This window comes from Mustela putorius, unplaced genomic scaffold (genome assembly GCF_011764305.1).
Source record: "Mustela putorius furo isolate JIRA1106 unplaced genomic scaffold, ASM1176430v1.1 tig00003898_pilon_pilon_pilon, whole genome shotgun sequence".
Classification (NCBI taxonomy): Eukaryota; Metazoa; Chordata; class Mammalia; order Carnivora; family Mustelidae; genus Mustela; species Mustela putorius.
In genome coordinates this window covers 9,013,117-9,028,186 of record NW_025422047.1, presented here as the reverse complement: position 1 = coordinate 9,028,186, position 15,070 = coordinate 9,013,117, and the positions used below count along the sequence as shown (strand labels likewise).

At 40.0% G+C, this 15,070-nt stretch overlaps 1 protein-coding gene across 1 annotated transcript in view; it reads left to right on the top strand.

The window, feature by feature from the left end:
• VPS39 (VPS39 subunit of HOPS complex) overlaps positions 1 to 15,070 on the top strand; it is a 47,341-nt gene that overhangs the window by 15,018 nt on the left and 17,253 nt on the right. The window contains exons 5-11 of the mRNA XM_004751184.3: positions 925 to 1,019; positions 2,237 to 2,335; positions 2,781 to 2,873; positions 4,817 to 5,000; positions 8,546 to 8,666; positions 8,770 to 8,890; positions 13,967 to 14,096. Of these exons, the coding sequence (XP_004751241.1) occupies positions 925 to 1,019; positions 2,237 to 2,335; positions 2,781 to 2,873; positions 4,817 to 5,000; positions 8,546 to 8,666; positions 8,770 to 8,890; positions 13,967 to 14,096 (843 nt within the window). The remainder of the gene's footprint in view (positions 1 to 924; positions 1,020 to 2,236; positions 2,336 to 2,780; positions 2,874 to 4,816; positions 5,001 to 8,545; positions 8,667 to 8,769; positions 8,891 to 13,966; positions 14,097 to 15,070) is intronic.

The following is a 15,070-nucleotide window of genomic DNA, read 5'->3' as shown; positions in this document are numbered from 1 at the left end:
AGGCCTTGCGGTCTGGCCAATTTAGGATGTATGGTAGAGAGTGGCACAGTGGCAAGAGATAGGGAGAAACAGATCAAGACCAGACTATTCAGGCCTTGGTAGAAAAGCCATAGACTCGGGGAGCCTGGGTGGCTCAGTGGATTAAAGCCTCTGCCTTCAGCTCAGGTCATGATCCCAGGGCCCTGGGATTGAGCCCCACATCGGGCTCTCTGCTCAGCAGGGAGTCTGCTTCTCCCTCTCTCTCTAACTGCCTCTCTGCCTACTTGTGATTTCTGTCTGTCAAATAAATAAATAAAATCTTAAAAAGAAAAGAAAAGAAAAGAAAAGCCATAGACTCAAGTGAAGGCAGCCAGCGAGGCCTTTTCTTAACAAACCGAGGACTAGAAACTTGACTCATGCTTTGTACTGTTCAGCCCAGGGCCCAAATGGTGGAATCATTTTAAACTTAGTTTGTAGGTGGAGGGAGAAATAAAGTAACTAAACCTTCATGAGTAAAACTAGATAGGAGGCCCAAGTGAAATTATTTTGCTTGCTTTGCTAGTAAAGAAATCCTTGCCATGGGATTGTACCAAATCCACAGAGGCTTTCCTTTCTTTACTGAGGCTTCCAATGGAAGTAGTTTTGAAAGCCTGTTCTTGCACAAATATTGCATCACAAATTTCCAGACTTGAGAAAGACAGAGTGTGAGAATGCTTTGGTAGCAAAAGAGCTCTTCTGCATAAGCAGCCCAAATTTAAAGGCACAAAAGTGACCTCTATCATTTTGTCATGTAATTCTGATAACAGACTGGAATAAATCATTGTTAGTGAAACCAAAGATACATCTTCAACCAACACTTGCCAATTGGTTCTTCTCATTGTTAGTTACTTTTGTGTGTAGAGAATTGTGATAATTTATACTGTTGTTATACCTCCTTCCAAACAGAAAATAACATTTATGTCCATGACCTATTGACATTTCAACAAATCACTACGGTTTCAAAGGCAAAGGGAGCCTCACTGTTCACATGTGACCTCCAGGTAAGTGTAGGCAAGATGAAAATTGACTTCGTGTTTTAATAAATACGGTCTTTCTTAATATTCCTACCATTAGGTGGGAAGAATAACATTGATATACCAACCCAGCAGAGACTCCAGAGAAAGTGTTTGATTTTGGATTGTGTTAGAGAAATTTCCCCCTTTGTTTGTGGTCAGAAGGGGAAACATTTGAGTTCCCTGTGTGTGCTAATTAGAGCACCAGACGTCTGTCTTGGCAGGAGGCAACTAACCCATGATAAAAGCCTTTGCCCATGGATAAATCATTAGTGGGAAAATCCAGACTTACTGGTATCATGAACATGGGACATTAAATTGACCTTGTTCTGAACAGGTGATTATATTCTTTGTCTTAGGGGTTTTTTGGTCTTTTGGGAAAGACATTTCTCCTTACTTATGCCAATTCATAATCCTTACATTATTAAGAATCTACCTTACCCTTCTACTCAGCTTTGATCACTTTTTAGTCTTTGTGGTCTACATTGACCCTGCATTGTTTTATGCTTAGACATTTCTTTTCTCCTCCCTCCTTAAAGGATTGAAAGTGGTTGCTGACACATGCTGATCCCTGACCAGCATGTACTGACAGCCATGAGTGGACAAACATTTAAGAAAAAAAGGATGGGGCGCCTGGGTGGCTCAGAGGGTTAAAGCCTCTGCCTTCGGCTCAGGTCATGATTCCAGTGTCCTGGGATCGAGCCCCGCATCGGGCTCTCTCCTTGTTGGGGAGCCTGCTTCCTCCTCTCTCTCTCTCTCTGCCTGCCTCTCTGCCTACTTGTGATCTCTCTCTGTCGAATAAATAAAATCTTCAAAAAAAAAAACAAAAAAAAAAAAAATGATTACAACGGTAATCTTAAAAAAAAAAAAAAAAAAAAAGAAAAAAAGGAGTAAGCAGATACATAGGTGAAGGCCTTCCCTGGGCTTTTCCTGTGTGAATTATGAATGTCCGAGAGATTTGCCAGGGTTGGGGTCTTTAGCTGGCAGCCCTTGGAGGGGAAGTGCTCCTCAGCCTATTGTTTCTAAGAACATCTTAGAAAAAAAATGGTGTTCTTCCACTCAGTTTGTCTGGCAGGGGGACTTTATATTACAGGGGATTTTCAGATTAGTAGCCATTTCAAGGCAGAAAATCTCGAATTTAGCTGTCACCTAGTTACAGAGGCATCACATACACCACCTCATTTGTCCTGGGTGTCTCTTCCCAGCACACAGAGACCGGTGAGGAGGTGCTGCGGATGTGTGTCGCTGTGAAAAAGAAGCTCCAGCTCTACTTCTGGAAGGACAGGGAATTCCATGAATTGCAGGTGAAGTCCCTGTTCCCTGGTCTGTGTTGACTCACAGCTTGAAAGGCTTCCTGTTCAGTAAAACTGAAGGTCAGGGCTCTGGTCTTGGAGTTCTCTCCGCATGAAGGCTCTACCGTGAGTATGCGGGAACCTATCCACGGCCGCTCATCAGAGTCTCCTAGTCTTCAGAGGCAGTGGCCATCCAGTTCTGCAGCTCTTATATGGATTGGTTTATTTCAAAGTGGGTTTCACCTTTTCTAAAGGCGTCTAGTCATCCAGTTCATGGGTGAATTAAATTTTTGTCACAAGTGGTTTCCCAGCCTTGAGCTTACAGACTTGTGCTTAGATGAGGGTGATGGCGATTTTGAAGAGGTGGGGTAGAATAACAGGAAAGTCACAGTTTTTTGTTTTGTTTTGTTTTTTCTTTTAATGTCTTTCCATTTGAACTCTTGGTCTCTTTCTTCAGGGGGACTTTAGCGTACCAGATGTGCCCAAGTCCATGGCCTGGTGTGAAAATTCTATCTGTGTGGGTTTCAAGAGAGACTACTACCTAATAAGGGTAAAACTTATTCTTTTGCATATATTTACCTGGGGGAGAGGATCGTGTGTTTTTGAACTACAGGTCAAGAGACTGCCTTAAGTAGTGTTTTGGCATAACAGGGTTTGTGTTTGTATGTTTGGCTATTTTTTTATGCTTCTCAGCATCTCTACAAATAGATGTCTGATGCCAGGCAGCATCAACTCTCTACATAATGAATTATCCACATCGTGTATCTAATTATTGGAACAGAAAATTAGGGCTCCTTGCCTCCGTTCAATAGCATTACCAAGGACTGTCATCTTAAGGCTTTAATGCACCTTATAAACTAATTTTAGTATTAACTTATGTATTTTTAAGATTTTGAGATTTCTGCACTTTCAAGCCTTTTAGTATAGTTATTTTAAAAATTTATTTATTTTTATTTCAAAAGCCACATATGTTAATATAAAAAATAAGGAAATATAGGTAAGCCAGATAAAGGATGTACAAATCACCCATAAATCCTTCACTCAGAAATGACACTGTTAACCTTTTGGTTAGATGAGCTTCCACCTTTTTACAAAAATAGCATGTTATATACATTGTTTTGTAATCTCTTTTTCTGAACCTAAGTGGTAAATATCCATGACATTGGTTTTTTTTCCTCCGTTATGCGTACTGTATGTAGAATAGGTTGATGTACGATGCATTTCATAGCATAATCCAAATTTCTTACCCCTCTCATATTCTAGACTTGGCAGTTCTAGAAGCCTTTCTCCCCCATCTCTATTTCTCCCCACTTCCCTACCACCCACTGTGTTAGCTCTTCATTATTTATCTAGTTAATATATTTGTTCCATATTTACATTGTTGGAATGTCCTGATTTGATCAGCCTCAGAGTTGCAAACTGGTAGAGGAGTCACCCCTATCCAGCTGATGGATGCACAGAGTAACAGCTAGGCCTGTGGGTGCTGAAAGAAGTCTGAGGGCTGGGGATACAGAGCCAGAAGCTGGAGGGTAGGCTCTCATTACTCTGACTACCTTTGCTCTTCTTGAGGGTACAGTCTTTTGAGGGTGGGAAATCTTGGGTTAGGCCCAAGCTATTCAAAAATTACTCATTTAGATCAGACAGTAAAATTCATTCTTTTGGATGTATGGTTCTAACATGGTTAGAGTCACGTAACCACCACCATCATCAAGATTGAGAGCAGTTCCATCACCCAAAAAATGCCTTCATTCTGCCCCCTTGAAGTCAACCCCTCTTCCTATGCCCCAACTTCTAGTAATCACTGATCTGTTCTTCATCTCTTATAGTTTTGCCTTTTCCAGAATGTCATATAAATGGAATCCTACAGTATGTAGCCTTTTGAATATGGCTTCTTCCACTTAGCATAATGCATTTGACATCCATCTGTATTGTGTGTGTCATCATATTCTTTATGGCTGGGTAGTGAGTGGTCCATAGTATGGATGTACTATGGTCATTTATCCATTCATCAGTTGAAGGACAAAGTTGTTCCCAGTTTTTAGCCATTATGAATAAAGCTGTGATAAACACTTGCATACAGGTCTCGGTGTAAACATAAGTTTTCATTTTTCTTAAGCAAGTGCCCAAGGAATGGGATTATTGGGTTGGATGGTAAGTATATATTTCACCTTAGAAGAAGCCAGCAAATAAAGTGGCCGTACCATTTTGCATTCTCACCAGCAGCAAATGAGAATTACAGTTGCTCTGCATCCTCACCAGCACTTGACATTGTTAGTTGCCGGCCTAGATGCTTGTCTCTGTGTTAGAGAAAAAGAGAACTGGTTCTATGTTGTGATGACAAAATTTGCCATAACAAACTCTATAATATTTCCTTATGCCAAACAAGGAATATTATTGGCTTCTCTAGGCTCAGGGTTTTATTTGGATTTTTTAGGCCATGTTCACTCCTCTGGTGAGAGAATGCTGGTTGACTCACTTTGTGTCTTCCTATAGGTGGATGGAAAAGGGTCCATCAAAGAGCTCTTTCCAACAGGAAAACAGCTGGAGCCATTAGTTGCACCTCTGGCAGATGGAAAAGTGGCCGTGGGCCAGGATGATCTCACCGTGGTGCTCAATGAGGAGGGGATCTGCACACAGAAATGTGCCTTGAACTGGACAGACATACCAGTGGCCATGGGTGAGAACACCATAGCAGCTGCTTCCCACTCTGGGCTGGGGTTGTGTGCCATCCTTGCAGAAGGGAATCCCATTCATGGCTTTCACAAACTGTGGTTTACAGTGTCATTTACTTTCAGTTCCGCTTCTTAGAAGTAGACAAGTGTTTAAGGTCATTGAAAAGGGATATTCTGGTCTTTGTAGGAAGCCGGGTTTTGTCCCAGAGGGGGAGAAATTTAAAACTGAGTCATGTGTTTTAGGAAGTGATTGTCTGTGGCCATATATTTTTATTTCTTAGTCCTTGTTTTACTTTCTGTGTATGGTTTTAATGTGTCCTCTGCCAGATCAACTACATTTGGAAATTAGTGACAATTCTTTATTTATCCCTGTAGTACATGTAACTCAGTATTGATGTGCTTTTGATTTGGTGCGTATGGCCTCTCTTTTATAGCTTGGAAGTGCAGATTGTGTTTAGATGTTAGGATCTGGCCTGCACATTAGGTATTTCTGCTCTCACTCTGACCCAGGCTCTCATCAGTGGTATTGCCTGGAAGTGTATAACCACCCTCACAGCAATTTATTTTCAGTCAGAAGAGTGAGCATTTTAAAAAGAGCTACTGCTGTAGAGTAGGGCATAGAAACATGCCATCTTTAAGGACTCTAGCTGGGAAGGTAAGGATAACATCTTGGATAAAAAGAGAAAACAAGGCATCGCCCAAGGTGTTCAGTTGGATGAGTTGAGATTCATTCATTTAGAAAGTTCAACTTGTCAGTAAGAAGTTCCATTGCATAATTAAGGTTGGACTAGACCAGGCAGGGAGTTTATGACTTGGCTTGAAGAAAAATTCCTTTCATTCTAGGCAGAAAAAAATAGTTAAAAATAGTTAAAAATGATCGGAAATGTTCCTTGTTGACAGAGCATTAGAGAGACTGACCTGGTTGAAACAGGTGGTCTGAATTACAGAGAATAAGGGTAGGGCTGGTTTTTAGAGGCCCATGCGAAGGTCAGAGAGGCCAGTAGATTCCTAACTGGTAGAATGTTTTGGTAAAAGCATCATGTTCTAGAGTAATTATTCTGGTTGTGTTCATTGATGAACAGATCAGAAGGAAGATAATCAAAAGGACAGTATTTTTAAGGCCCAAGAATGTATATGAACAAGGTTGAGGGGCTAAAAATTTCATGAGAAACTTTGTGGTGTTCCCTTCAGAAGAGGGGCTATGGTAGAATTGATGAAGCTATGTGTAATACGTGCGAAGAGTATGCTTCTCATTCCCTAGTGTGAGAGTTTCTGTTTTAAAACCTTTGTTAGTGTCCAGTGCCTTTGGCAGTGTTTCTTAAAAATATTTCTGTGCCTTAACATACTGAGGAAGGGAATAGCTGGGCATTCTTTCTAGGTAGGGTGGGAGAACCACCAACTGACAGGACGAAGACTGAACTTCAGTGGTGTACGTGTTAAACTTCATTTATACTTCTCTCAACTTTACCACTTCTCCTGGACTCCAGTCATCTTGGACTCCCCCTCATCCAGCCATGATCCCCTGGGCTCTTCTTGCCTCTTCCTCTCTTCTCTTGCCCACAATGTCCTGCTCACATGACAAGGCCTTGTTCAGTGGCACTTCCTCTCTGAAGTCTTCTGATGTGCAGGCAGAATGAATCACTTCCCCCTTGGTGCTTCCAAAGCCCTTTCGGGTTTCTCTGTCATGGCCCCCACACTGTCCCACTGGATGCAGTGAGTCGTCTGTTTCCTCTGTTTCCTCTGCTCGAATAGGAGCTCTGTGAGCTCTGGACTCATGTTTTGATCCACTTGGAGTAGGACCAAAACATAGCCTTTTAGGAAATGCTTTAATGGATGAATCACTGTCATCATTGGCCAGTTATTAGATGTCTGCTGTATACCAGCCACTCTGCCGAGTTTTGAATATACAGAGAGATCCAGACTATCTCTTAGGGAGACTGGATCATGATATGATATGACAACCAAAAGCCTTCCTATTATAGATTACCTTTTTTATTAAATTAGACCTTAGAAAAGTTAGCCAGATTAAAGGAGAGAGAAATTTTACATATTTATACAACTTAACACTGTGGGGGATTATACTAGTTTTTAAAAATGAGGCCAGCATTAAAAGAGAAGTAAAAAAATCCAATGCAAAGCAAGTTTTTAAATTTTTTGATAAGATAAAAAATATAAGCACAATAACTTCAATAGCATTCAAAGTGGTGAAAATATTAGGCCAGTTCCCTTCTGGCTTTAAAATTTTGATGGTATTGGGGCACCTGGGTGGCTCAGTGGGTTAAACCGTTGCCTTTGGCTCAGGTCATGATCTCGGGGTCCTGGGATCGAGTCCCGCATCAGGTTCTCTGCTCAGCAGGGAGCCTGCTTCCCTCTGTCTCTCTCTGCCTGCCTCTCTGCCTCCTTGTGATCTCTGCCTGTCAAATAAATAAATAAATAAATAAAATCTTTAAAAGAAAAAAAAAGTTTAAAATTTTTATGGTATTTAGAGTATAAACTGTATTAATGTGGAAAACTTTTTTTGTCAGAAAATACATGACAGAAATAAATCCATAGCACATTAGCCACAATAAGAAACTCTTGAGTGTTTGAGGTTACATTTCTATATGATTATTATGCCATCTAGTGGTTGATTTTTTACTTTTTTTCTTTCCTTTTAAAAATTTTCTATTTTAATTGTAAAAAAAAAACCCATAAAATCTGTCATCTTAAGTGTACAGTATTTTTTAAGTGTACAGTCCAGTAGTTACATATATTCACATTTTCATGCAACAGATTTCAGAACTTTCTCATCTTGCAACAGTAGAAGTCCAGATCTGTTAACCCTTTTCTCCCTCCTTCAGCTCCCAACTTTCTGCTCTAAGTTTCAGAACTTTCTCATCTTGCAACAGTAAAAGTCTGTATCTATTAACAACCCTTTTCTCCCTCCCCTAGCCCTTGGTGCCAACCATTCTACTTTCTATTTCCGTGATTCACACTCCAGAGACCTCGTGTAAGTGGTAGAAAACTGGCACACTAAGAAGACCAGCCAGTTGCTTTCTCTGGGAATCACTGAGCATCAGGTGGAGTTTTGCATCTTTTCCCTCTGAAAATCTGAAGCAGAAATAACCTTGGCCAGAAATGTGGAACTCTCTTTAGCCTCATTTTAGGGAAGAAAGAAGTTGCCTTCATCTTGTCCTTCTCATGTAACCTTCTCCCACTGATGCATTGTTAGGGGCAGCTGGACTTGGTTGGCTTGGTTTTGTGACTGATGAGAAAGGGAGCAGCTGAAGGTTTCACCCACTCCTTTGGAGATGGTCGGAGTGGGATCAGGTCACTCTCAGCAAAGCTGAATGCGTCCTTCTTGTGCACAAGATTCCTCTTAGGGTCACTTGGACAAAACAAATTTTTTTTCCCTTTGGATATCACAACGTGGGATCCTGGCTTGGTATTTGAGTAGTGGACTATTTAGAGATCTCATCTGCATGCAGCATAGAAATGAGAAACTGAAGCAGCCCATAAACCTAAAGCCTGAGACCAGATCCACAACTGGAAGTGTTCTTTTCTTGTGCAGAGCACCAGCCTCCCTACATCATTGCCGTTTTGCCTCGATATGTGGAGATCCGAACATTTGAGCCAAGGCTTCTGGTCCAGAGCATTGAACTTCAAAGGCCCCGCTTCATTACCTCGGGAGGGTAAGGAATTTCCTTTTTTACTGTAGCTGCCATATTATTGCAAAGCTTTAAAATCATAAAGCCTGTGCTAAAGCTTTGCTAATATCCTTATTCCTTCCTCCAGATCAAACATTATCTACGTGGCCAGCAATCATTTTGTTTGGAGACTCATTCCTGTCCCCATGGCAACCCAAATCCAACAGCTTCTGCAGGACAAGCAGTTTGAATTGGCTCTCCAGCTCGCGGTAAGTATTATTCCTGAGATTTGGATGCAAGTCTGCCTTCCTCTTTGTTCTCCAAAGCAAGTGCTTTGGGTTTAGATGGTTATATTTAGTTTGGACTGGTAGAATAAGCACAGAGCTGCAAGTTAAGGGACTTGGATTCAGGGTCTGACTTGGCCATAGAATATCTATGTAACTCTAAATAATTTCACTTTTTCAGATGGCTTATCGGTCAGATGTAGAATGAATGCCAGTTACAATAGTAGTAACTCCTAGAATTTAGAAGACAGTCAAGTAATTTAATAGATATGGTATAGCCTTGAAAAATTAGACCATGCAAGTATTAAAGTAACAGTTATAACGTAAAATTATAGTCTGATTGAATGCAACAACTAGAGGGCTTTTCATAATTCCTTTTAGCAGTAGATCCCTGTCTTTGGATAAGCAGGCCTCCTTCAGGTTTCTGAAACCGTTTCTGAAACCAGCTTGAGTTGCTGCATTCAGTAGGGCTGCACTCTTATATTTATGGCTGCCTCTCTTCCTTGCATATTAGCACCAGGTATTGTTCACAGCCATAGTGCCCATGCTTTTGCTTTGGCGGTTCTCTCATTGCCAACACACTCTGTGGAGACTGACTTCTGAGACTTGTCTTATTCTCTTAAATATTCCCAGTGGTGATTATTGTCTGTAGAGAGTAGATTTGATTTTAGGAAACAACCAAGGTCATTCTGATCCTAGACCTTTAAACTGTACAGTGCTAGTTTAGTGAAAGAGAAGAGATTTTTATGATTTAAGAAACTTAGTTTTGAGAGTATCTTGTAAATTATTTCTGAAGGGAAAGCTGTGGTCACGAGTTTTGGAATTTATAGTCACATGTGATAGATACTTTTTAAAAAAATATATTTTATTTGTTTATTTGACAGATAGAGATCACAAGGAGGCAGAGAGGCAGGCAGAGAGAGAGAGAGAGAGCAGGCTCCCCACTGAGCAGAGAGCCTCAATCCCAGGACCTTGGGGTCATGACTCAAGCCGAAGGGAGAGGCTTTAACCCACTGAGCCATTCAGGTGCCCCATGTGATAGATACTTTTGAAGGGCAACATTTATCTTGGATGTATACATTTTAGATTTAAAACAAAAATCCAGTCTGAATAGTTAGAGATGTTTAATATCCCAGAAAGATTATTTTTTTTCCTTGGGGTATTTAATTTCAGCATCTGACTACTTTATTTCTATTTTTTTGCCTCTCTTAAATTGCCCGCCATTATTTTGTTTTCATTTTTAAAATACTAAATACCCATGAGCCCACCATTCTACCTAAGAAAAACAGCTTCCATAACTTATATGTACCTCCCCATCTCATTCTTCTGCCTCCCCTCCAGACATACCATTATCCTAAATTTGTGTTTATTGTGCTCTTTAAAAATATATTTCTTGTTGAAAAATCAAATTAACAACCTAACCTTATACCTAAAGGAGCTAGAAGAAGAATAAACAAAACGAGCAGAATGAAGGAAATAATAAAGATTAGAGCAGAAATAAGTGATATAGAAACAAAACAAAACAGCAGAACAAATTAATGAAACCAGGAGCTAGTTCTTTGAAAAGATCAGAGAGGACGCAAACAAAATTATAAATGAGAGGAGAAATTGACAGTGCAGAAATATAAAAAGGATTATAAGAGAATATTTTGAAAAATTGTATACCAACAAATTGGACAACCTAGAAATATAAATAAATTCCTAGAAGCAGATAACCTCCCAAAACTGAATCAAGAAGAAATTGAAAATTTGAACAGACTGATTACCAACAATGAAATTGAATCAGTAATCAAAAAACTTGCAAAAATCAAAGTCCAGGACCAAACAGCTTCACAGTGAATTCTACCAAACATTTAAAAAAGAGATAATGCCTATTCTTCTCAAACTGTTCCAGAAAATAGAAGAGGAAGGAAAGCTTCCAAATTCCTTTTATGAGGCCAGTATTACCCTGATACCAAAACCAGATAAAGATAATACAAAAATAAAAGAACTATAGTATCCCTCGGTCAGTGTCCTTGATGAACACAGATGCAGAAATCCACAATAAAATACTATCTATCTGAATCCAACAATACATTTTAAAAAACCATTAACCATAATCTGGTGGGATTCCTTCCTGGGTTGCAAGGGCAGTTCAGTATTTGCAAATCAATCAGGTGATACATCCCACCAGTAAGAGAAAGGATAAGAACCAGGATGATCATTTCAGTAGACACAGAAAAAAGCGTTTGACAAAGTAAAACATCCATTCATGATTAAGCAGAAAACAAAAAAACCTCAACAAAGTAGGTTTAGAGGCAATATACCTCAACATAATAAAGGCCGTATATGAAAAACCCATAGCAAATATCATCCTAACTGGGGAAAACTGAAAACCTTTCCCCTAAGGTCAAGAATAAGACAAGGATGTCTACCCCACCACTTTTATTCAGCATAGTACTGGAAGTCCTAGCCACAGCAGTCAAGACAACAAAAAGAAAGACATCCAGAACAGCAAGGAAGAAGTTAAACTTTCGTTATTTGCAGATGAGATGATACTATATAGAGAGAAACCTGAAAAACTCCACTAGAAAACTAGAAGTATAAACCAATTCAGTAAAGTTGCAGAATACAAAATACAGAAATCTGTGACATTTCTATACCCTAACAAAGAAATAGGGGAAAGAGAAATTAAGAAAACAATCCCATTTACAATTGCACCAAGAAGAATAAAATACCCAGGAATAAACTTACCCAAGGAGGTGAAAGACCCGTACTCTGAAAACACCGTTGAAAGAAATTGAAGATGACACAAATGGAAAGATATTCCATGCTCACAAATGGAAGAATTAATATTGTTAAAATGTCCATACTACCAAAAACAATTTATGAATTCAGCGCAGTCCCTATCAAGATGCCTGTGGCATTTTTCATTAAACTAGAACAGTGCTAAAATTTGTGTGTAACCCACAAAAGACCCTAACTAGCCAAAACAATCTTGAGAAAGAAAAACAAATCTGGAGGGGAGGTATCACAATGCCAGATTTCAAGATACACTGGAAAGCTGTGATAAAACAGTATGGGGGAAAAAAAAAGTATGATACAAGCACAAGAATAGACACATAGATCAATGAAGCAAAATAGAGCTGCCAGAAATAAACCCAGGATCAGATGGCCAATTAATCTGTGACAAAGGAGGCAAGAATATGCAATGGGTAAAAAACAGTCTCTTCAACAAATGGTATTGGGGAAACTGGACAGCAATAAACAAAAGAATGAAACTGGATCACTTTATTACACCACACAAAAATAAACTCAAAGTAGATTAAAGACCTAAATGTGAGACTTGAAACCATAAAAATAATGGAGGAGAACACAGGCAGTAAAATCTCTGATACGGGCCATAACGTTTTTCTCAGGCAAGGGAAACAAACGCAAAAATAAAGTATTGGGACTACATCAAAATAAAAGGCTTCTGCACAGCAAAGGAAACCACCAACAAAACTAAAAGACAATCTATGAATGAATGGGAGAAGATACTTACAAATGACATACTCAGTGAAGGTTTAGTATCCAAAATACATAAAGAACTTACACAACTCAGCATCTAAAAAAATAAAGAATCAAAACAGGCAAAAAGCACGAACAGACATTTCTCCAAAGAAGACATACAGATGGCCAACAGACAAAAAATGCTCAATATCACTCATCGTCAGGGAATCACAAACCAAAAACCATAGTGAGACATCACCTCACACCTGTCAGAATGGCTAAAATCAAAAACACAAGGAGTAACAAGTGTTGACGAGCATGTGGAGAAAAAGGAACCCTTGTGAACTATTGTTGGGAATGCAACAGTTGGGAATATACATGAAATTTTCAGAGGGCAAGTACATATTAAACTTCGCCATTGACAAAATGTGGAGGCAAATTTTAGCCAGGGGACAGTTCCCTGTGGGCTGGACAAGACATCCCACTGTTGGTCCCTTTCTGAATAGGTGAGGCCAGGATCTGGTGGGGAAATAGGGAGCATTAAGAGTCTGAAGAAGCTAAAGAAGTGAAAATAAGTGTAGAAATGGCATGGAGTCCATCCTAACTGGAGTGAAGGGTAATGCTTGAGTGTCTGGGAATAAGCTAGAGAAGGAAGCTGTGCTGGATTCTGAAAGCCTGCAAAGCACCAAGAGGACTTGGACTAGATGTGACCATGTGTTGATAGTGGTCTAGGCTGGGGTGATGGCAACAGAATAGGAAAGGAAAAGAAGGGGAAAACTGGAAAGACATTTTGAAGGAAGAAATTCAATGTAGGAAAGAGTGGTTAAAAAGAATTTAAGGGGAATAAAGATTATAAGGAAGAAACAAAGATAATAAATAGCTGCATTAATTTAGCTCTTACTATAAATTGGACCTTTCCCAGCTGTGCCAGCAACATTAAATCCCCTTCATTCCTTCAGCATACCATGTTCCCTCTGTCACCTTAGCGCCTTGCACGTGTGATGTCCTTTTCCCTTCCATCTGTTCTGGGACTCCCCTGGTTAACTCCAGCTTGGCCTTACACCCCAGGCTGCATTCCTCTTGCTTCCTTCTCGCACCCACCGCTCAGACTAGATTGGGTACCTCTTCCAATTGCTTCTGTCCTCGTTCACCCTATTTTAGTTTTGACTTTTTCATGTTTTTAAAGTGAACTCTAGACTTTATTCAGATTTCACCGGTTTTTCCATTAATGCCCCTTTTCTGTTCCGGTTTCAAATCCCGAAATTACATTGTATTTAATTGTTGTGTGTCCTTAGTGTCCTCTGATCTGTGACAGTTTCTCATTCTTCTGTTGTTTTTCATGACCTTGACAGTTTTTTTTCAGGAGGACTGCCGAGGTATTTTGTAGAAACCCTGTTGCACTTTAATTGCACAGTTTCTTCTCAGTCTTGTGGTTAGAATGTCAGGACAAGTCTATGAGGGCAGGTGCCATGTGGCTTGTCTTGTAAACTTGGGCATGCGGAGCTCCTAAGATGTTGTCTGATACATAGTATATGCTGAATAAATATTTGTTGAGCAAGTGAGCTCTTTCCTATTCTGCCCTCTCACTAGGAAATGAAAGATGATTCCGACAGCGAAAAGCAGCAGCAGATCCATCACATCAAGAACTTGTATGCCTTCTACCTCTTCTGCCAGAAGCGTTTTGATGAGTCCATGCAGGTCTTTGCTAAGCTTGGCACAGGTAACACATGGGTTTGGCCTTGGTTGGAATTCATGGAGGGAGGGGAACCTGGAAAGGGCAGGAGAGATAGTACTAGACATCTGAGATCAGGGAAAGCTTCTGCTCATCTCTTGATCATCGTGCCTCACAAGATCCTGTGGGTGGCCACAGTGTTATGTATTTACAGTCTGCATCTTGTGCACCTGGTCTCATCCATAAAGAGACTTCCAGTATCCCTTTCTTTATTTACAGTAGAGAGGCCAGATCTCTTTCCAGTGGTTAGAATATTCATTACATGGCACCCAGGGCACTCTTATGTACATATATCAAGGTGCAGGCATTTTAGATATGAGGTGGTCCTGCAAAAACCTTCTATTCTATAATTAATACTCATGGGAAATAACAGCTTATGGGAAGAGTGAGGTTGGGGCAGACCACTTCAGACATAGGCAGCTTTGTAAGTGGAACACTAATGAAAACAATAGCAATCCTACTAACACTCAGTTCCCACTACTATTGGTACTCAGCACTAGCTGTGCTTTGCAGTCCTGAACCCTGGGGAGATGCTTTCTCCTTTGAGATGCAAATCTTTGAGTATATTTGCTTCCAATAGAAACCAGTTTCATCAAAATAAAAAGTCTGATCCTGGGTATAGACTTCTTTATGAGACCCACTACCAAAAATGAATATGGGGGAACATCTTTGCTTTATTTTTACTCTCAGCTTTTCCAGGTGGTTTAACTTAATAGAAAGTATAATGGGTTTTGAAGCTGCTAAACCAGCCACTCCTCTTTCAGTTCTTTTCTTTAGGTTCCCTGTATATTTACTGAGGAACCTTGCCTGGTCACTTTAAAACATTAACAAGCTGGGCAAATTTGCATACAAATCAACACCACTTTTTTTTTTCTTTTTAAGATTTTATTTACTGGAGAGACTACAGAGCACACAGAGAGCACAGAGGGAAAGGGAGAAGCAGACTCCCCCCTGAGCAGGGA